General features: G+C 30.8%; 1 protein-coding gene across 10 annotated transcripts; it reads left to right on the forward strand.

Annotated features, from left to right (window-relative positions):
* Nucleotides 1-8,485: 8,485 nt before the first annotated feature.
* LOC145192030 (uncharacterized) lies at nt 8,486-21,910 on the forward strand. 10 transcript variants are annotated; one of them, XM_090077582.1, is made up of 10 exons: nt 8,486-8,612; nt 10,787-10,879; nt 13,194-13,314; nt 13,620-13,890; nt 15,705-17,393; nt 17,504-17,541; nt 17,621-17,804; nt 18,359-18,674; nt 18,755-20,646; nt 20,912-21,910. In XM_090077582.1, the coding sequence occupies exons 2-10, from the start codon at nt 10,791-10,793 to the stop codon at nt 21,802-21,804; spliced, it is 5,493 nt and encodes a 1,830-aa protein (XP_089933708.1). In that variant the 5' UTR covers nt 8,486-8,612; nt 10,787-10,790; the 3' UTR covers nt 21,805-21,910. The 10 variants fall into 10 exon arrangements, with proteins under 10 accessions (XP_089933708.1, XP_089933711.1, XP_089933709.1 ...); XM_090077585.1 differs by having other exon boundaries at nt 8,511-8,612; nt 13,105-13,314; XM_090077583.1 differs by lacking the exon at nt 8,486-8,612 and adding an exon at nt 9,356-9,372.
* Nucleotides 21,911-23,785: the final 1,875 nt, after the last annotated feature.

Here is a 23,785-nt window from a genome sequence, read left to right on the forward strand (position 1 = left end):
TTTTTCCTTTAAAAATTGCGATATGAGTGCAAACAATTCTGATGTCAGAACTTTTTTTTTTTTTTTTTTTTTTTTTGTGGATGAATTGGTTTTTTATTTTTTCATTATAGATATTGTTGTACAGAATTTTTGCAGTTTTTATCTCATACCTTGTATGTACATTTTGCTAATAAAAGAAAATATATAAATGGAAAATGGAAAAACTTTTTTTTTGATGCCCTACGCCGTGTGCAAGGAAAAAGAACTAGAAAAAAAACCTTAATAGTTTGTTTGATGCAGTTTTTTAATGCTTTGTTTACTGGTTTTTGCTTTTTTAATAGCGCTCTAGTTCTACACAATTTTGATGACAAGATTTCTGTTTTGCAACTCCTTTATAATGGACTACTTCAAAGACTATCAATATGTTAGGTCTACAGGAAAGTTCTGTTTATTTTTATTACAAGTTTCGACAGGGTAAGCACATGTTCGACAGGTACGCACATTTTGCTCATGTGTGCTTCTCTATATCACTTAATGTATACATATTGACGTACCGTAGAATCGTCTAACTTTGCCCACTTCTCAACTTTGAGACCTTTTGATCAGAGCATTTTTGTAAAATACTTTATAACTTAAAAAATGTGAGACGGTGTAGTCTACAACTGTGTTAAATTACATATGGCTTCATTGAACCCAAGTTTTTTTTTTATAAATATGGTAGCCAATATCAGGAACAGATCCCCTAACTTTTTCCGGGATTGTCGTTGATTTGCTGGATGTTGATTGTTGATTTGTTGTATAAGCAGATAAGTTTATATAAGATAAGGATTAGGTTAAAAAAAAAGTTGGTGGTTAAAAAAAATTGGTGGTCTTTATTTACTCAATTTTTAGACGTAGCCATTCTAAATACCGGGAGATTGTACCAGGTATTCTATCCCTCATAGGTATTATCGTTACTTAATGTGAAAAGTAAAATAGTTGGATGTTTATCAGGTGCAAAAACTAGTTTTACAACGCCAGAACTACAAAAATCAAAGATTGTTGGCGGAAGAGTATGTGTAAAAGCCTATTGATACACAATGAAGATGTGCAGCTTGTGGAAAGAAAACGAATTTGCGTAGGTTGTGACGTTCCTCTGCATAAGTGCCTTTAAACTTTTCGCACTTTATAATTTAAGTTCTATTATTTGTACCAGTTTATAATATCAAAAAGTTATATAATACATATTGTAAATTTTCAGTTACATCTTGCCAATGCCACTAAAGTAGGAATGTCGAAAAAACAATTTTGAAACTCTTTACATTTATAAAAAAAAAAATAAAAAAAAAGTAAAGATTTTCTTCTTTTTTTTTTTTTTTAATTTTCGAATGATGGCGGGTATTAGGTTAATAATAATGCCAGTTATATTGTTTAATAAGGTTTATTGACGGTAAGAAAAATTTATATTTTGTCTTATTCTAAAAACAAACAGACCTTACCGGTAGACCTTATCTAATCTGTATGCTAAAGATTATTTTTTCATCTTAATTTGAACCAATCATGAGAATATATATCCATCAGCTATATTTGAAGATCAAAGCTTGGATCGACTTGACACTGAAACTTGATTTTTCCCCAGAGATGATTGCAAGCATCTAGAGAAATACATAAAAATTTACCCTAAAAAGCTAAAAAATTTTATTATTATCAGCCAGGTGCCTGCCATAAACCCAGATTCGTAACACAAAACGAAAACTAGGCAAGTGACCGAGTAAAAAGTAGGCTTAGTAAAGTTTTAGTTGCTTAGTTTTACCTAATTAGAAAATAGCTAATTAACTAGTTTTCTGAAAAAAAAGAAACTATAATTTGTTAATTGCTAATTTACAGTGGCCTTCTAAAAATCAACTGTAATCAACTTTACTTCCCTTTTCAAGTTAGTTTAATACATGAGTTGCCATTCTTACTTCTTACACAATTGAATCAGTTTTCATGCAAAAAAAAAAACAATGCTAACATATCAATATTAAATAAAATATAGAAAGTAATTAAGGCTTTTAAAGTAAATATACACCATAAATTTATTTATGTACCATATACAAATATCTATCTTTAGCAATGATATCTTTAAAAATGCTATCTTTATAACAAAATAATTGAACCTGTAAATCAAAAAGGATATAGGCCTATTTTTACAACAGAACAAAATAATCACCATATCTTTAATAAACCAGCATTTAAAAGCAGAAGACTAGTTTCCAAAAATATGGTTAATATGTTGTAAATTAACAAACATGTATAAAACATACCTAGCAGGTTATGACTTTAAAGAATTAAAAAGTTTCATGTAGTTTATTCCAAAACGACAGCAGCATAAGCTAAATTAAAGTTAATATAAACCTTTTATAACGCAATAAACAGACCCGTAGCAATTTTAAAATATCAATTATCAAGAGTAATAATCAACTAAATTTCAGATGAAAGTTGGTGCTGAGCTAATTGCATGAAGTAATAACATTTTTTCACTATATTTGAATTATTTTTTCACTATATTTGAATTATTTTTTCACTATATTTGAATTTTTTTTTCACTATATCTGAATTATTTTTTCACTATATCTGAATTATTTTTTCACTATATCTGAATTATTTTTTCACTATATCTGAATTATTTTTTCACTATATCTGAATTATTTTTTCACTATATTTGAATTATTTTTTCACTATATCTGAATTATTTTTTCACTATATCTGAATTATTTTTTCACTATATCTGAATTATTTTTTCACTATATTTGAATTATTTTTTCACTATATTTGAATTATTTTTTCACTATATTTGAATTATTTTTTCACTATATCTGAATTATTTTTTCACTATATCTGAATTATTTTTTCACTATATCTGAATTATTTTTTCACTATATTTGAATTATTTTTTTTATTATATTAAGATAGTAACGCATCCACAAACATTAATTTCCCATTATAGTGTTTAAAACTTTGATGGAAGAAATTACATATATTGCGCTCAATTTGCACACTGAAAGGACTCATGCCTTTCTGTTAAATACAGCGGTATACTTTTACGGCTTTTAATCATATTCATGCACTGCATTTCTTTTGGGTAATGTAAATGATGATGAATCTCTGGGGTAAATTTACCACATTCAAAGTCTTCTTAATGTTTATGATAAAGTTGTTAAATTATCCCACCTGAAGTCATTTTTTAATGGCTCATTTTTGTGGTTCCGAAACATGTCTAGCAATAATATTTTCTAAAATGTCCATTAACAAAAGAATCTAAGACCTTTTTTCATCATTAAAAGACACTTTATTTTCAATCATAAAAGAAAAAAAGCAGACATCAGCACTGACAAGCTGTTTGCTTGAATAATTTTATATCATAACACATCCCAGCTAGCCAGCCCGTAAGGTACCCGGGTGGGTCCCAGCCGGGGCGCAGGACGGGGCCCGTACGGGTAATCCAGACGGATCCCGCCGGTTTTTTTCCGCGGGATCCAGACGGGACCCGTCCGGGATATTTGCCAGAAAACGCAAACGGGACCCAGATGGTATTCAGAAGGGATAGCAAACAGAACCCGTTCGGAACCCAGCTGGTATTCAGCTGGGATAACCCACATGGATCCCACAAGGATCCCATGATTATTATACCCACATGGATCCCATGATTATTATATAATAATAAAAATATATAATAATAATGATTATTATTATTATTATTATTATTATTATTATTATTATTATTATTATTATTATTATTATTATTATTATTATTATCATTATTATTATTACTATTACTATTATTATTATTATTATTATTATTATTATTGTTATTATTATTATTATTATTATTATTATTATTATTATTATTATTATTATTATTATTATTATTATTATTATTATTATTATTATTATTATTATTATTGTTAGTATTATTATTATTAGTATTAGTATTATTAGTATCATTATTGTTATTATTTTTATTATATTATTATTATTATTATTATTATCGCTATGTCACATTTCTAAGTCCTGTAGCTACATTGCTAGCAGATAAGATGCATTTTATTAATTGAAACAATAACACTACCACAAATAATTGCTAAAACTGAGAAGCGATTAACTATATGCAAGAGTCTATTGAAAAAAAAAAGCAATTACAAGTCATAAACTAAGAAGTTTTCAAAAAATGCACCAATAATATCATTTAACATACAAATATAGTTACAGGCTGGACAAACCAGTAAAATGTATACAGTGCTTGAAAAACAGATCACATTGTGTACTATTTTTAATAAATCATAAGACCATGGCAAACAGTTTGTTAACTCTTAACTGATGCTAGATTAAAAAACATTGTTCACTGTTTAACATTTGTAACTGCATCATCAGGAACTTGTATTACATTATTGACTTCTGTTGCATTCTTCCCTTTCGGTTTTCGGCTTCCTTCCCCACAATCCCGTGAATTTCCAAACCACGTAGAAAGTTACTTCTCAAGCATCTCCTTGGTTGTGTCCTTAGTGGCAAAGTTCTGTTTAGCAGCACCTATATACATATACAACAATTATGTTGATGCCGCAGTATACATGTTAAATTATTATTATTACACCATTTAGCAAGTATTACTTTTCTGGGCTAAATGTTGTGATCTAAATAAATAACTCAAGATTAATATGTTGCTATTAAATGAGGGCATACAACTTTGAAGTGAATACTTACTAAACAAAATCTGAAAGTGTTGCAGTGCTCAAAATTTGATTTTGCTTCGTTGACCAATCAAGCTACACTGTTGCGCTTGCTTAGATGTCATTAAATAGGCCATGTTTTGCTTGATAGATTGTGTTACCTTCAAGTTCTACAATCGAACCAAGAATTAGCCAGAGAGAAACATTTGGGGTGTTAAATAAAGGAATACCATCAATATTTCTGTGAATTGTAAGCTGTGTAATATCAGATGAAATTGAAGATTTATTTAGGAACAAAGATAACCAGTTTTTTATTCCTATATAAAAATATTCACCACCAGCTACAGAAGCAGTAATAATGTTTCGATCAGTTCTAAGAAGTGTTCTAGCATCTTTAGGCAAACCTAAATTTGATTTTTACAAATTCTGAAGCAAATTATTTAAAACACTATGCTTTCCATTTGATGTTATCACTAGATTCTTCAAAACTAATGATAGAGTTAGTAAAAGGTAAATTTATATTGTCATCCGACCAGCATTAATTTTCGGGATTTTTAGGAGAAGACTCGAGTACAAAAGTATTTTTGACAATTGGATTTAGAAGAGTTAAACACTAAAATATTATTCAACAACTCGGATTCATTGCATGATACTTCTTTCACATTTTTTGCTATTTCAGCAGCAGTTTTTCTACGTTTTGTTCTGTCTGAACTCATAATAAGGTTACTTATATCTTTTTAATTTTAAAAAATGTTTTTCTGTTATTTTACAAAATTAACAAACAATAAATAGATAGCAATATAATAACAAATAATATAAAAAAAGAACATGGGTAATAAAATCTTATAAGGTTATAAATATTCCCCAATTACCAAAATAGTTTTATTATTATAAATTAAATGAAGATAGATTTTATAAATTATATGCGATAAAAATTATTAACAACATATATGTTACTTTCTCGCGGCGAACGCAACGTTTCAACTCTACATTTTCTCTTCTAATAAGAAAACTCCCATCCACAAAAAATTCGCCTTCAATTTACACTTTACAAATCAACTCAAATATGTCCATAAAAATACCGCTCAAAGTTTGTTTATAAGATTTTAAGGAAACTGCGCAATGTCCACTCTGTAATTGCTTTCGCGCGTAGTTTAATTACAGTATCTCAGACAACTAAAAACCAGTGTTTTCAACTTAATGTTTCAATCAATTTGCAAAAATCAACATAGAATTATTTATAAATAGTTATTGCAAACATAACGAAAACATAATGAACTTGAAATACCTAAAATACAGTTAGTAAAAAAATTATCCTCAAATATATTTTACTATAATCAAACAGTAAAAAAGTTGTTCTTATCCGACAATCATAATTTGAAAACGGATAACTTTAAGGAAATATTTGGAAAATATATGCAAAAAAATATATACCAATATTTGAAAAAGAAACAACATTAAAGCGTAAAAGAAATATAATATTAACAAAATATAGCAAAAACTTTCACACAACAAAATGGCAATTTCAAACTTCATCCCTGAGGTAAATTCTAAAACAGTCGATATGTGGTGTTAACGCCCGGGAAAACCGTACGGTTCCCGTCTGACTCCCGGTACCATAACCCGGATAAAAACCATACCAGATCCCCGGTTCAATACCGTACGGGACCCGTCTGACTCCCGGTACCATAACCCGGATAAAAACCATACCAGATCCCCGGTTCAATACCGTACGGGACCCGTCTGACTCCCGGTACCATAACCCGGATAAAAACCATACCAGATCCCCGGTTCAATACCGTACGGGACCCGTCTGTATAGGCTAGCTGGGATAGTTGAGGGTTTATTTGATAAATCATGATCAGCATAAGAAAATAACAACATTTTTTTATTTAAAAAGTTAAGCAACATGAAAATATATTACCTGATTAAATAGAGACTCAAATTGCAGACCATATTATTTTGCATTCGGATTCTTAATGTGGCAATCATACCCTTTAATTGTCCTCATACTGGACTGAGATTAGTGGGTTATCTTTTGTCTCTCTTTTTTAATAGCTAAACAAATTCTGCAAGATCTGTGTACCTTAAATTAATCATAACACCAATTTGCAGAGCTGCTAGATTATTAGCACAAATAATTGCTGACGAACTTTTCAATTTATAAACAGTACCTTCCTTTATAACTTCATTTCTCTCATCTTCTAGTAATTTCAAATAATCAATCAAAGGTTGCAACATTTTAGCAAGAACGTCTTTAATTAAAGATGAATTCAATAACACAACAAGCTGAATTGCATAAAGTCTCTTTAAATATTAGTCTTAAAAGTTTAACCTTTTCTCACAAAATTTGTCGACTGGCGTTTATTGCGATTGAGTCTTAAAAGTTTAACCTTTTCTCACAAAATTTGTCAACTGGCGTTTATTGCGATTGAGCTGCAATAGTTTAAAGTAAGTAAAAGAGTTAGCCTAGTTTTTTTTCTCCTACTTTGCTCTTTTAAACTAGGTGAAAATTAGTTGGACCAGTTTTTTTTGTTCATAACTAGGTATGCCCATAAACTAGGTAAGCAGCCTAGATTTTCTAGGTTTTTCGCCAAGTTTATGTTTTCTACGGTGAATAAACTCTTTGCGGTTGATTAACGATCTACTTCTTGATTATTTGCATGACGTTCTCAATTATTTGTGTGGTGTGGTGCATAATTGTGAAACTTTTATGCAGCTTTTAATTGCTTTTAATTTAAGATAATTGTTTTTAAGTTATGTTCGGATAATACCGTGCTTTTTGTATTTGGAAAAAAGGGTTGCCACTTTATAAAAATGTGAAGGCTTTTTGAAATATTTTTACATAGTTCAAAATTTTTTTTTAGTTATAAAATTGTTTTGAAAAATTCTAACCTATTTTCTAGAGCGCTTCAGAAAAGTTCATAAAATTTGTTTACATTAAAATTTACATAAAATCTCAGAAAACTACAATCTTTTGTAATCTTTTTTGTGTTACTTTATAAATACATAATAATTTGGATTCATTTTTTTTTTCCTGCTGACTTTATGTGATTGAAAAGAAACAAATTAGCCTGTTTTCTTTACTGGTACAAGCCATTAGGAAATATGGGAAAACGTTGCAAAAATTAAACTTTTACATACACATAAACAAATGTCTTGTAGATAATTGAAGTGTCAAATTCAGTAAAAAAGAAAATCAAGTAAAGTTAGCTAGACATCAGTAAAGTCGATATTTATTTAACAGCCAATAATAAAGTTTTAAAATACCCAAGCTTTTCCCGTTCTCTTATTCAGGCGGTTAAGTCTCGCGAATTTTGCAGAAGACTGAAGAGTATGCCCTCTCCGTTCGCATTCTAAAATATTTTAGATCGATTTAATAGATTTTCGATCGATTTAATACATTTTCGATTGATTTAATACATTTTTTTAGATTGATTTATTTTAGATTTTAGAGATTTTATTTATCAAAAAAATTCTTGTTCCACAACCATAGTGAACTGTTTTAGAAAATTTACAGACTTCAATTGGTTTGCTCATTGAAAATTTCTAATCCTGCGTTATACCCTTATTTAAGCGTTTCGCATTCTCTGCATCTATATAAGTTTAATGTAATTAGTGGCAAAGTTGTTTTAAAACTTTTATTAACAGCTCTTCTCCTCAGATAATATTATTATAATTTGAGCAAACTTATTGTTTTCCAGGAGATGATTTAAAGCGATAAGTGGTTTTCTTAATTATGGAAACTATTGTTAATTGAGTGGTTTGTTAGAGAGTTAAGTTTGGAATGATGAAAGTCGTTGCGTAATTTTGCAATTAAAGACTTAAAAAGTAAATCAAACTAAAAAAATGATGTGAAAAACTTACAGTATTTTTGAGTTTGTAATTTTTGGATATATATTATATACTCATATATATGCAATCCTCATTTTCAAATATTTTCTGGTAAGCAAAGCTACGATTTATTTCTCTATTAACTTTGTTTTTGAAATGGTCAAAAGTTTATTGTGGTGGGGAAAAGAGTTGAGAGCTTGGTTTGGTTTTTAACTTTTAGTTTTTTACTTTAATGATTGATTTCAAATTTGTCCTATTAATTATTAAACTCAGTTATCACATACTTAAGCAGCTCATTTATGGGGAGGTTGCATAAATAGAAATATTTTAAACACCTTCAGTGTTTAAGTGCATAACGTAGTTTCACAAATTTGCAAATTGCGAACTAGCATAAATGCTGACTGGCTAACGTCTGAAAGTAGTGCACAAACTTGTTTACCCTCATCAAATCTACACACACACGTGCGCACACACACGCACTTTTTTGTCCTTTAGGTTATTAAAAAACTACAAAGTTAGCAAGTAAGTTAATTTTTACTTTTGTGTAATATAATACTCGCTCATAAGATTGGTACTCAGACATGTTTCTTAACGCTGCGTATCGTTAAGTGTGAACCGTGTTTTAAGGATTGCACTAGTTAACAGGTGCAATGATGTTTTCGTAGTGCGGTTTAAAAAACTTTACAAACGCATGATGTAAATAAAGAATTCAGCATGATTTATTTGAAATATAATTATCAGTTCCTGTAAATTCATTTATATAACCCTTAGTTATATATTCTCTTATGTAAAGGCTTAAAAAGAATATATGAAAGTTGTACGATCAGATAAATATTTCTTCTTTACGACATCGAAACTCAATAGAGAGCAGGTTTCTATTTCTTAAACCCCTTTTGTTATTTTATTGTGGCTGATGATTAGCCTTGAAACTTTAAGTTCCACAAATAGTTGTATTTCTAGTTGTGTTTCTTATTGTATTCCTTATACCATCATCTCGCACTAGCCATTGTAACTGTGCTTCTTCACCATATAAGTGTTTTCTTCGGCTCGTAAGTTTTGAATTACATAAGTACGCACTATATTTTTTAACGACGGACGCAGTGAGTTTAAGCTAACGTATACGGGTCTGCGTTGCGGTTGATTCTGACGGGATTCGGAATTTGCAATCAAACTCGATCATTCTCGGCCAGAATGCTGATCCCTATTAACTTGAGAGACTAAGTGACGTTATTAATGAAACAATTTGTTAATGTTTGCGACTGTTCAGTGCATTTCTTCAGATTATAAGTTAAATTCTAAATCTACTTTCTACCTACTACTTTTCTTTAACTAATATTTCTTTTTCTTTTTTAACGGATAAAAAATAGAAAAAGAAATTAGTGTAAAAGAAAAAAAAGTTTAAAAAAAAAGCTGCGGTTAACGTTATTTTGTTTGACTCAAAGTTTGAGGTAAGTAATTTCTAATTTATTGCGCATGAATAAGAGTTTATAAAAATTTCTTTCATTTAATTGGACGTGCAACCGCCTGTTTAATGGTTTAGCTAGCTCATCAATGCGGTTAAAGATTGTATAAAGTTTGCTTTATATATAAACTAAATATGTAATACTTTGTTTATCTTTTGTTTAAACTTGCAAGATTAGGTATAACATACATTTTCTTACGTACTTCCTTAATCCAAACTTTTTGCATTTAAATTATTCTTTTTATAGAAGAAGAAAACCTTTATAAATCAACAATACAAATATGCGAATACAGCATTTCGTAGATATTTTTGCCAACCTAAATGGCTGGCAAAAGGATCTACAAAACTATGATCACAATAAATTTCTGCAAAATAGTTTTTTTTTTTTTTTCTATTTTATTGGCTTTTTTACATTCTCCACGTTCCTCCCTTTTTTCCATAGCATTATCCCATATCTCATGGGACAATTTTATCTATAAATTTTGTTAAGTCTTTCAATTGCCAGATGTGATGATTTGATATTTAAAATTCAATTAGCTTTTCGGCCTATATAGTTTACTAGAATAAATCTTATCAGTAAACGAATCTTTTGATGTTAAAGCCTTTTGTCGTTACAGTTAAGTCGAACAACACGTAGAAATGGTGATTTTAAAATGGCAACTATATATTTACATATATCTTGAGTTTCTTTAACAAGTATTTTTTTCTATTTGATTATTTGTAAAAACAACTTAGAGATTCTTAAAGAGCTTAATAGTAATGTAAAGTAAACAGGATATTGGATCATGGATCTCTTTATATTAACCTTTTTTTTTTATGAAAGAATAATGGATGCAAGTTTCAAAGAAATTAATGATTTTGGCTATGGACCGTTACATCGAGCTGTAATTCTGGACAACAAAAGAGAAATTATAAGGTATTTTTAATTTGTTTTTATGTCATAACTAGTGATGCATAATTATCGCTGCCGTTACAATTTTATAAGTTAGGTTAAAAGATTTATCTTTTGCGGTATTTCCGTTCTAAGAAACTTTGAGCACTTATAACTTTTGAGTCATATATCTTTTCAAATAAAATATGGACCAAAATGTGTGGTAAAGAAATGATTATACACATTGCTATCCCCTTTTAAATGCACCTCAACGGCTTGACTAATAAACAAAATTAACTAACAAATCTATTTTTTACCGTATGAAATCTGTTTTTTGCGGTATTTTAAAAAATTCTTATAGGAAAAAATGCAATAACTTTAAGAGACATTAAGGTTAAATTGCTTTTATTGCATTTTAGTTTATGAGAATGAAAGAAATTCTAATTTCTCAAAACGTTCAAAATTTCACTCAAAACAAAAAAATTTCATTGAATATGAGCTGGTCTTCCACGCTTCTTTTTAGCATCAGGTTTAGATGACTTTGATTTTATTTTTGCTTTTTCCATCTTTATTAGTTTCATGAAATGAACATTAATGTGATTTGGATGGTTGTGTAAGAATATGAAAACAGGAAGTGCAACATCTTTCAATTCCTTATCGGTTCCCTAAATATAATTTTTGAAAGAGCGCTGATTTTACCGTACAGATTTAGTTTGAGTGAATAGAAAATCACCTTTGACAGGTCTAGAAGCATAAGCAAGATCTTCGAATAAACTTTGAAAAAATCCGAATAAACTTTTGAAATGACCTGGGTAATTGATATAAAACCATTAGCTCCAAACCCAGTAAACATTGGACGTCTAAGGACGTCTAATACCTACTGGGAAGCAGTAACAGGCAGTGGCATGTTTTCTTTAGGTCTTAAGGAATTAACTTTGTAAACTTTTTTTGCACCTTTTCTTGAAAGAACCCTCTTCATGCTCGGGTTTAATTCAAAAATTATCTCATCACAATCGTTGTAAGCATCTTGACAATCAAGAACATGAAGCAAACCATTCTTTTCTGAAAAGTTATGAAAATGTTCAAAAAGTTTCTTGATTTTGCTGGCTGGCAACTCATGCTGCTACTCTGCTAATAGATTCAGGAGTACGAAAAACCTTTCCAGGATTTCTTTTAAGGAATGGTTTTACCCAATACTCAGTTCGAAGTCCATTTTTAAACAGTAGAGTATCGGAAGATTTGAGAAGATTTTCATACGTCTGAAGCAGTCTTAGTTAAATCATCCTACGTTTTAGGATCGCCTAAAAATCAGATGATACAACAAGCCATTCGACAAAATGTTCTTCTTCAAATTCAGTTAAGACATTTTCAGGACCAGTTTCCTTCAGACCTCCGTTTTGTTGTTTCTTTAAATGCTGCCTAATCGTTTGTTCTGTTATGAAATTTCTGGAGGCAGCATAAACTGATAAGGTTCCTTCAGAAACTTTTTACAAGGCTGCCTTTAGAGAAAGATCTTTATATTTTTTACATTTTCGATATGCAGAGGCAATTGTTGCTTCCTCTTCTTCAAAACTGTCATGATTTTCCACGATTCCATTATAAAACACTTCAATTAATCAAAATTAATTACTTCAATTACTTCAATTAATCAAAAAAAAAAAAAAAGGTCTTCAAAAAACTTTTTACTCAAAAATATAAACTTTGTCGTTAAAATGACGCAAAAAACAGATTCAATGTTGACATAATTAAAAAGTCATGTATTGTTTCAATTACCAATATATTTCCATTGAGGAATCAAAAATATAAAAGATAAGTTTGTTTTCTCTAATATTAATCGTCATCTTGTAAAAGCTAATAGTCAAAGTGTAGAAAAAAAAAAAGATAATCCTGAATCTCATCGCAATTTTTGTTTTATCGAAAGAAAATTTCAATCATTAAAATTTCATTACACTTAAATGAAAAAAAGTTAAATTTTTTATTCAGAATGGTTTTAAATACATATTTTACACGTTTTGTGAGATGGTTAGAACTTGTGTCAAGTACTCTAAAGTATTTTTCTCATAAAAAAAGTGAATACCGCGAAACACACCTCAAAAAACAAATCTTTACCGTAAAATGTTTTAAAGCAAAAGCAATGTTACGTTGATTTTTTTTTTTAACATTCCGTGATTAAATACACGAAATATACAATTATGATATATATATTGAAACTTTCGAAATATTGAAAGCATTGTTAACTTTAAATTACCTAAATACGTTTATATATTTAGGAGGTTTCAAAGACATTAATTCTACTAAAACTTGCGAAAGATGTTTGTAATATCTTATTTGAAAGTGAAAATTTTTTTAATGAACATAGATTAGTTTCATCTAATTATGACACCTCCGCTAAAGACAGTTTGGGGTTCAGCGCACTAGATTTAGCCATTATATTGCAGAAACCCGCACTCTTGCCATATTTAACTGGAATTCAATCAAAGGTTAGGTATAAAATCTTTAATTTATTTAACTTTTCCACTTAAAAGATAGAACAGGTATGGCATAATACAACCAACTTCCCGGATTGGATATAGACTTAAGGTGGGCTAAATCATTGATAAATTATAAACTAACTGGTGGGCCAAATAAAAGGTTATTTCGATCCGGATCTGACCCGTGGACGGTATTGTGGCAACTCCTGAGACAGAATAAAGTAGCGTTATTGCTTGAAATTATCAAAAACTTTTATTTTTAAAAAACTCTTTTTAAATAAGTTTTAAATCGATTAAATTTTTGTCTTTTTCAGAATGCAACACACGCTGACAGCAAAATGCAGTCAATGCTAAGAAACAAAGAAATAAAAAGAAAGAATTGTATGGACGTATCAAATAAAGTAACCAAGGACCTTTTGAAAACAAGCTGCAGTTTTAACGAAGGACTAAATTTGTTAGGAGAAGACATTGCAGTAGATGCAACCACAAGTTTCCATCTCCCAGATCAATATCGGCTAGAAGCAAAAGAAGCTATAAGGTTTCCGAATCGCTGGGAGGAAAAGATAAGTGAAACCACAATAAAACGTAAGTATTCTTAAGTTTTTTAAGGGGAGTTTCAGATAAAAAATTTTATACGTCTGTATTACACCGTGAATGAAACACTTAACACCACCCTAAAAGCGGGGGTAACAAGTATCATTCATTGATCGCCAGATTAAAACTAAAAAATGTTAATGCGAATTTGTGATAAACAACAAATCTCTTCTTTTATGAGAGAAGCGCAGATAATTTTAAAAGCTTTCAACCCAAAGTCACTGCTTCGCTTGTTACTGTAGTACAACTGTAGATTTGTTTCGTCAGTTTTTAGAAATGTCTGTGCGACAAATGAATGCTGTTCACTCATAATTTGCATGAAAGAAATGCGCGAAATCCATGAAAGAAATCGTTACCCGAACTTTTTTTGAGCTTAAAACATTTTATGATGATGGAATACAAAAGCTTGCTGACAGACGAAAGTATTTTGAATAGCAACGAAATAATTCCGAAATAAAGTCTATAAAAAATTTTAAATGCATTAATTCAGCCAAAGAGCAGATTTAAGGTTTGGATTAAGGTTTTGCCGATTTTAATCTGTAACTCTTTAGCTCATTTAAACTCATGTAACTCATTTGATTTGTAACTCTTACACTGCTTACATACAAAAACAAGATGTCGCAATATCTACGTTTAATCTTTACTTATATTTTGTTTAGACAAATTAAGTTTGTACACTTTTTCACTTTTTAATATAAATAAAAATGCCAAGTTTAACCAGGAGCATGGGAACTAAAATGAAAAAAGCATTGAATTTTCTCAAACGAATCATCAAAGAAATGCAAACAAGTGACTAGTTTTTTTCCCGAGTCCAAAATGAATGGGAAAGTCGGGAAGCTGAAAGAAAACTTCGAAATATTGATTCCAAATAAAGAAGCCGAATAACAACTTTCAAACCACTTGCCAAGTGGTTTGAAAGTTGTTAGTGTTAATAATGAGCAAGTTTTTGGAATCTTAATTTTGAAAGATACGATTCGTCATTATAAAGTATCTTATCATAACCGATCTTTTTTTTAAAAGTCCAACTTTAAAGATGCTAAAGCAGATTATACAAAAGATTGAATCGAGCAACAACAACGTATGAATATTTTAATTGTTTTGTGTATTTGATCATGAAATAAAGAGTTAAGAATATCATAATTATGTCAAATATCAAACAATTAAACAGGAAATGTTGATTAGTGATTATTTACAGTGAATAAGGAGTGTCACAAATGCTGTTTATAAGGAGAAGAATTTTTTTTGTAACTTCTAATCACTCATGAAAATCTTTGTACTTTAACTTCTACCTAAAGTTTTTATTCTAAAATGTTTTAAATAAGTCTATGTTATAACTTATTGGTACCAGTTGCCGTTCAAGTGCTCGTCTTGTAGCAATTTTTGTCGCTTTGAAATAACAAAATTAAAAAAAACATTTTTAATAACTTTTATTTAAGGTGTATTTCAAGATTGTTTTTTCAAGCGGCTGAAAAGCGAAAAACACCATTTTATGATAAAATTGTAAGTTTGTAAATTGAAATATCTTGAAATACTAACAACGTTAGCATTTTACTACGTAAATTAATCAAAATATAAACATTAATCTCGTGTGAACTTTAATCTCTTTGGATTGCTCAGCAGTCGAATTGCAAATATAATCTTCTTGAATCCACTCTAAGAACGCTTCAACTTATTATGTTAAAACAATATAGTTAAGTTAATGATTATAATATGGTATGCTTAGTTAATTATAGAATCATGTTTTCTTTCGTGTCTCTGGTCACACTTCTTCAAAATATTTATAAATCTCTTTTTTTGTGTTTAAGCATTGAGGAGACATAACGCAGATTTTATCGAAGCGAGAAAAGAACAGATCAAGAGTAGAGCAGAAACAAACAGAGAATGTTTTGAATCAAAATGTTCAAAGACAAACTCTTTTGATAAAAGCCAAGAAATTCAGTCGTGTTACAAAAGTGGTCTTGATAGTTTGCTAAATGCTTTTAATGAACAAGCAAATATTGACATGAATACAGACGAAGACCACTGGGAGATTTGGGATTTAAATACAAGTCATGAAGAAAATTATGACCAAAGCGAGAATTCTCGAACATTTTCCGATTCGCTTGTTGATTCAACAAATATTGAAGGAGAGCTTACTCATAGCTATCAACTCGATTTAACCGAAGCGAATTCAAAACAATTACATGTGTACGCATCATCAACCAGTTTTAACAACTCAGTGGATTTAACTGCACTCAATGAACTTGGTAGAGAGGACCATAAAGGTTTCAGTAAAAGCTTTAGCTTTACATCGAAAAAAAAAAATGCTTCGAACAGCGAGGATAAAGGAAAGCACAGTACTAATTTAAACTTTGGAAAAATAAAGCAATGGTTAAGCCCATTAAAGAAGTCCTTTTCTGAAGAAAAATTAACATCTCCGCACATTAACAAAACAAGTTCCAATAGTAATAGACTAGAAAGCACAAAAGTGACAGGTGTGATGGATAATAATGCTTCTAAACCGTTAGTTTCTATTGATCGACCCGACAGTGGATATTATTCACCCGATGAAAAACAAACTTATACTATAACCTTCACCCCAGAATGCCATACCGATAAAATTGCAAATTCAACATCATTAAATACCAATCCTCTCCAAAAGGGTTTGCTGGCTTTAGTATTAGGTGTTGGGTTAGGCGAGGAAAAAAAAACCAACGATGTAATAAGTAATGTTCTGCTTCCGCACACTGTAATTGAGCACGGACAGTTTTCACTCGGAGGAAAGTCTCAATCCTTTGAAAAATCTGTTTTTGGGTCTGGCGAAAATAGTAGTGCAGATAAATTTAATGATAACTATGAAGATTCGTTGAAAAAGGTCGAACTAAACAGCTTTTGCGCAGGGGAAGATCCAGACTTCAGTTATCCGAAAAGTTCGACGCCAGAAAAATTTCAAACAGAAACTCCAAACATTGCCCATACATCGATTGGCAGCATAGTTTCTAATGAAAGGAAAAACGGTGCACATGTTCGTGTCTTAATCTTCGACGAAAAAAATTCTTTTGATGACAACAAAGAAATACAATCGGAAACGTGTGATGATAAATCGAAGTTGTCGAGCGGAAGTGAATCTGATAACCTCTCCCTCTCCAATCGTCTTGGTCAAAGAAATGGTATGTTTTACCTCGAAGATGAAGATGAAAATAAAGTTAATTCTCTCTGTAACAGCAGCAATAAACTGATAGAAAAGGAAGATTATAACGTAGAATATTTAAGAGATAGTCGTCTCGATTCTTTTGAGCTCCACGAAAAAGAATGCATGAACACAAACAGCTCTAGCGCAAGCAGCTCACCAGAGAAACTCCATTCGCTTACTAAACACAATGATGGAAAAGATATTGAGCCATTTTATCAACAGGATATGGGAGAGGATAGAAAAATTACTCTTGAGTTACTGAACTATATGCCACCTATTCTTGAAAGATCATCAGAGCATGAGAGCGATGCTCAAAAGTCTGGTAAGATTTTTTTTTTTCTTGCGAGTTTTGAGTCCATACAGTTAAGTTAACAACATCGTCAACCACGATGAAATAAATAAAAACAAAGCTGTTGATTTGATTATGTTTAGATGTTAGCTTGTTGGCGACAAAGGGTCACAAACATACGGTGAGTTTTTTTTTATTATCACGATAAGAAGGTTTTATGTTTTTTTTTTTTTTTAAAGAAAATTATTTGTTGTTTTTAGCCAGATTCCAAGAACAATAATTTCAATAAAAATGGAGATGAAAGCTTTTTAGATGAATGTCTAGAAATAATTATCGAAAGTAAAAACAAAACTGGTCTAAAGTGTGATTTGCACAATCCGGTAGGTGCCGTCGGATATTTGCATGGCCACGAGGACTATGAAGAGGTTTTGAATAACAACAAAGGTAGAGAAATTTTAAATTCTTAAATTGTTGTCATTTTTTTAAATAAAATTTTCAAATAAAAAAAATAATGTTATTAATTATGTGCTTCTGTCTAATTAATTTTTAACTTAGAAACAAGTTTTCTCATATTCGTTATATGCTTATGGATTGTTTTTAAAGTTTGTAAAAGTTTTACAAAAGATCCATAAGCAGTAAACTTTATCAAAAATCAGTTTCTGAGTACACTTGAACAAATTAAACATTTAATCTTTAGATAAATATATTTTTCTAGAATGCTAAATCAACACTTATTTACAGTTAATGTAATGAATAATCCGACAAGCGACTTTGTTTGCCAAAACTTTGAGAAAATTCCTTTTGCAGTCTTTTTTAAAAAAAAAAATCTCCAAACTTCTTTAAGAGTTTAGAAAATTTATTAAAGAGTAAACTAGATAACAGAGGATCGATCAGCAAACATTTGAGATGGAGTGTATTTAAAAAACACCATCCCTGATGTTTGCTACCCTCTGTCACTGGGAAAGGTAAGTTGTTGTTTTGATTTAATTTGGGTTTAGAAATTTGGAAATCTGAAAAAGTTCTCGAAACCACAAATAGTAACTATCATCAATTGTCGGAAAAGAAAAACAAAGAACATCCTTTGATGGAGAATTATGCAAAGCACCTTGAAAAACAAAAAGATGATCAACTGACAGGTAAAGAAAAGGAAGTCCAGAAAAAAGAAAATGAAAGCGGATCTGTAGAAGAAAAAAACAATAACCTTGCTACATTGGAGAAATGGAATAGCGATCAACTTCTTATTGAAAAGGAAAGCGAATTCAAAGCTGTGGAAAAACATAGTCCCACCACTGAAAACTCCCTGCATAAGCCGAGGTACCTGTTTGTATTAATATATTATATTAACATATTTCTTTAGTTTTTGAATTTGCATTTAAAAGTAAGTAAATTTTTAGTTTGGAATTCGAAATTCCGTTAGAACCATATGAAGATCGCAGTTTAAACGCCATTTTAAAACTTGATGAGAGCTGTCAAGCAGAGAAAAACGACGAAGAACAAAGTTCTAGTAAAAACATTCTAGCATCTCATTTAGAAATCTTAGCTGACAACTCAAACAAAAAATTCCAAAAAAAGTGTTTATGGTATGATTACGACAAAGAGGAGATCAATTCAAAAGACGCCGAACAAGTAAAAGAAAAAAGTATAACCCACAAGATTGATGATTGCTTAAAAGATCCGCGTTCGATTTATGAAACAAAAACAGAATGCGAAATATCTGGTAATGAGAGTTTTACACTAAAAGACAGTGAACAAAGCTTTGCAACAGCCTTATCAAAAACGATCTCTAATAACCAAAGTGTTAATAAGCTTCTAACGTATGATGCTCCTCTCAACAAAGAACTAAATGAAAGTAATTTTAATTCTGAAAATAAATTACGAATCGGCAAAGAATGTTTAAACATGACACCTACTACAAATGTTAAGAACTCTTTTGAAGATAATGTTTGCGAAGGCACGGAAGCAGATCATTCTCTAGCTAAGAATACAATATTATCGGAAGATAACTTCCGAGAAGATACAGATGATTCTTTAGCAAAATCTACGAATGAATGCGAAGATGCTAACGAAAGTATTTTTGTTGCTGAAAATAACATAGGAATCGACAACGAATGTTTAAACACGATCCCTATAACACCTGCAACGAACTCTTTCGAAGATATAGTTTGCAAAGTCACGGAAGCAGATCATTCCCTAGAAAAGGATACTGTAATATCGGAAGATAACTTTCGAGAAGATACAGATGATTCTTTAGCAAAATCTACGAATGAATGCGAAGATGCTAACGAAGATAATTTTAATTCTAAAAACAAACTAGGAATCGACATGGAATTTGTAAACACGATACCTTTAACAGATGTAGTGAATACTTTCAAAGACAACTTTTGCAAAGTGACGGAAGCAGATCATTCTTTAAAAAAGAATGCAATATTATCCGAAGATAATTTTCAAGAAGACACCGATGATTTAATTGCAGGCGGTAAATCGTCAATCGACGGGTGCTATTCGAAATCCTCCAGCACCGTTAATTACAGCATTACTCGCAGGTTTATTCAAAAAAAGCCATCACTTGTTTGGGATAATGTTATGATTCCATACGAAGATGTTGAAGAAGAATACGAAAAAGAAGCAGAGTTAGATTACCAAACTCTTCCAAAATTTGATGAGCTTAACCTTCTTAAGAGCAAAAAAAGCGAAAGCAAAAGGATTCATTTAGGTAGTTCAGCTGATGAAGTTTATTTATCGCCAAAAAGTTTGGAATCTTCCCGTCATCGAGACGAAAGCGAAAGTACGAACGATTACGAATCATTAGCATTTTTGACAAATGTTAGAAACGAAATTTTTATAAAACAGCATTTTTCTGAGAATTTAAAAGCAAAACCATCTATTGAAAGAAATATTTCAACGAAGGTTGGACACCCTATAAATTTAGTACCTGTCAGACAAATTTCTTTTCGTGAACCCAATTCTGTAGATAATGTTGATGGAGTTTTGAAAAAAATATTTACTAAAAAGAAGGTAAAAGAACCTGATCATTTCGAAAAATTCTTAAGCGATTCTGTAGCAACGTTTGATATAATAGATGATTACATAAACCCAGAAATATCTTTAAGTGAAAGCTTGTCAGAAAACGTTTCGAAACCGGAATATTTGCGTGCGAAAACATTTGAGGATTTTGCGGTCATATGTTTTGATCACGATGAAGACAACATTTGTAAAGCAGAGAATCTTAAAACCCTATCAGAAGAGTCGTTTTTTTTAGAGAAAAACAATCAAAATGGGAATACAGGTATTAATCAACAAGTTTTAACCTTTTTTTTTGGTTTCTGAAGGTTCTCTTTTTTTATAATATTAGTGAAAATCCGCAATATTTGAAAACTCTTAAATTATTAGAAACCAACAACTTGAATTTTAAACACGGATTAAAAGCTTTCGTTTTTTTTCTTTAACATGTTTCGCGAAAAATATAAGAAATTTGCAGAAAATTGCCAAAGTCTTTCCTAAAAACAGGTACTTTCTTATCATTATGTAATTTCTGTTGCAAAATATTTTAGGTTTCGATAAAGTGACTTTTGATCAAAGGTTTGTGGAAGACACGCACTTAATAACATCAGCTGTAAAAGATGACGGAGTTGAGTCTTGGCTAGCCTCCATCAAACCTTCCCTATTCAGTTCAAAAGAAGTAGCTCAGTTATATCGTAGGCTTTCAATAGACTATGCCAAAGTCAAAGACAACAACGATGTTGAGAAAGCTCGAGCAATTTATCATATGCTAAATGAAAACCATTTCTGTGATTTTGAAAGCGTTGTCAATTATTTGATGGAGTTTCGAGAAGACTCCCTTGAACTATCTCTATCACAAATAAAGGAGAATGCAAATGCTTTGATAGTGTTTTTAGAAAGTGTGTTCATAGGAAGTAATATTTTGATTAAAGATATTAGATTTGTTGCCGAACTTGTTGCAAAACCCAACAAGAACTTGTACGGTCTTTTAACACCTAGAGTTAAATTATTAAAAACGTGTTTTATAGAAGAAATGAAACACTTTAAGCAACACGAAGAAACTGAGTATCTGATTAAATGCTTTATTATGATCTGCAAATATTTTGTACAACTTGATAACTCAGCCACAATTTCAATGACAAAAGATTACCTGCTGCCATATGTCAACGAAAGAAATAGCGAACGGTTCTTACTCAGCGTCATTACTTATATGGGCTTGTTAAAAACTGAAAACAAGTTTATGTTCGTGACAAACGATCTGACCGCTTCTTTGCTTCTATTGAACATAATTTTCAAAAACAAAGCTATTGACTCAAAGTTCAATGATACTTTGATTGCATTCCTAAATATTTCTTCTAAACGATTTCAGTTTTGCAACCAAGAGAGATTAGAACTTCTTCATAGCATAGAAAATGCTGTATTACCAACCTTTGTTTGCAATTAAGCAAACGTAATGAACAATTTTCTCTGAGAAAAGAATACGCGTTTCATTATTTCTTTAAACTAACAAGTTGTACATATTAATTTAGGGTAAATAACGAATTAAAGTGTAACGCTTTCTAAATTATTAATAGTAACGATCAATAAAAACCAACAAAAGATAACTCAGATATATAGACATGAAATTTATTTCTTAAATCATTATGGTGGTAATATTATAATATATTACCACCATAATGACTTAAAAATATATATACATTTCGATTTATTTTAACTGTCGTCAGTATTATCATATATTTTGACAAATATATTAAGAATAGAACACATGAACACAATTATTTCGATGGTAATAATAAAATTGACTTTGAGGATGGTGAAAAAAAAACCTAAAACCAAAAATATGGTTCGTTTAACAAAATAAAGAAAAACGATTATTATTGTTATGCACACTAATACAGCTTAAATTGAAACATTTTTGACTTAAAAATAGCTAGTGTTACTACCTCTTGATGCTACTACAGTCTGACAACGCCGTAGCATACTTTCAATTAGAGATCTAATCGTTTCTTGAGGGATATCTTCCCACACACGGATAAGACTTTGTCACAGCTCGTCTAGGCTGTTAGATGGTGGATGTTGGCTTTTAACGCGACGTCCCATTATGTCCCAAAAATGATCTATTGGGTTCATATTGGGACTGCAAGCTGGCCACTCCAAAACTTGAATATTAACATTAAATATTCAGTAACAATATGTGCCGTATGTGGTCTAGCATTACCCTGCATAAGAAGGAATCCATCTCCAATGTATAGAGTCTAAGATGTCTGCTATGTATCGTTGAGTCAGACGTACAACATCAACAATAAAAAAGCTCTGTGCGAGCTGTTAAAGATATTCCGCCCCATACCATTAATAAGCCGCCTCTATATTAAGTGGTTTCTCGAATGTTACAAGCCAAATATCTTTCATTTGGTTTTCTGAACACTCTTGGGCGGTGATCAGAACTTACAAGGCAAAACCTCCACTCATCTGTAAATAAGACCTGTTCCCAATCATGTATTTCTTTCCCAATTCATATGCCTCCTTGAAAAAGCCAGTCTGTTTCTTTGGTGGTATACAGACAATCTGGGACCAGTAGTTGCTGCCCGAAGTCGTAAATTTAAAGCACAAAGTCTTCTTCTTACGGTATCTTGACTAACAGCAGTTCCATGAGCCTCAGCGAGTTGTATTTGGAGACTTTATGCAGTAGTGAACCGTTCTCTCAGAGTTTGAAGCATTAAAAATTAGTCCTCTACGTCTTTGGTAGCTCGTTGTCTGTCTTGGCCAAGTCGTCTAGCGTGATCATTGGTCTCTACAAACCTTTGTAGAATCCTACCGATTGTTGTATGAGACACTCCAAATCTTCTACTAAGTTCTACGCAATCTGTTAATCCTTCATTGGACAAAGTAACAATTGCAACACATTCATCACGACTTAAATTTCAAATAGAACACTGTATTGCGAACAGATGTGTTGCTCAAATGACAGTTATCTTTTCTTCTGTTAAAACAATTTAAAAGCAATACATACTTTTCTTTTAGAAGTGAGGTTTGGTTACAGCAAAACATGTTACTTATGAAAAGCTGCTATAATTTCGAAATTAAATAAGGGAAACGGAATAAAAACCTACAAAAGGCATAACAATAAACATTATAATCATCTTTGTAATTGATAAATTCGGGAAATGCATAATATTTTTCAAAATAAGTCAGAATTTACAAGTACACTCTAAAGCCGAATGGTTCTCTAAAGAACCTTTGAGAGTTCTTGACGTTGGTGCTGAGGGAGCACCCGTAGAGGTTCTTCAAAGAACCTTTGTACGGGTTCTTCGGAAGAACCTTACGATAAGGTTCTTTAAAGAACCCTAAACCGTTTTTCGAAGAACCTAAGAGTTTTTGATAGTTCCGATAAATCATCCGGATAGGTTCTTCAAAGAACCCTAAAG

The sequence above is a fragment of the Hydra viridissima genome, unplaced genomic scaffold, assembly GCF_058129835.1.
Source record: "Hydra viridissima isolate aposymbiotic clone 2 unplaced genomic scaffold, HvirCarnegie_v1 scaffold_2, whole genome shotgun sequence".
NCBI lineage: Eukaryota > Metazoa > Cnidaria > Hydrozoa > Anthoathecata > Hydridae > Hydra > Hydra viridissima.

Excerpts from the sequence above, each read along its gene's own strand:
- LOC145192030 (XM_090077582.1), top strand. The coding sequence starts at position 10,791 with ATGGATGCAAGTTTCAAAGAAATTAATGATTTTGGCTATGGACCGTTA. Across the intron at positions 13,891-15,704 it reads AAGTGAAACCACAATAAAAC|CATTGAGGAGACATAACGCA; the intron begins GTAAGTATTCTT and ends TTTGTGTTTAAG. Across the intron at positions 17,394-17,503 it reads GAGCGATGCTCAAAAGTCTG|ATGTTAGCTTGTTGGCGACA; the intron begins GTAAGATTTTTT and ends GATTATGTTTAG.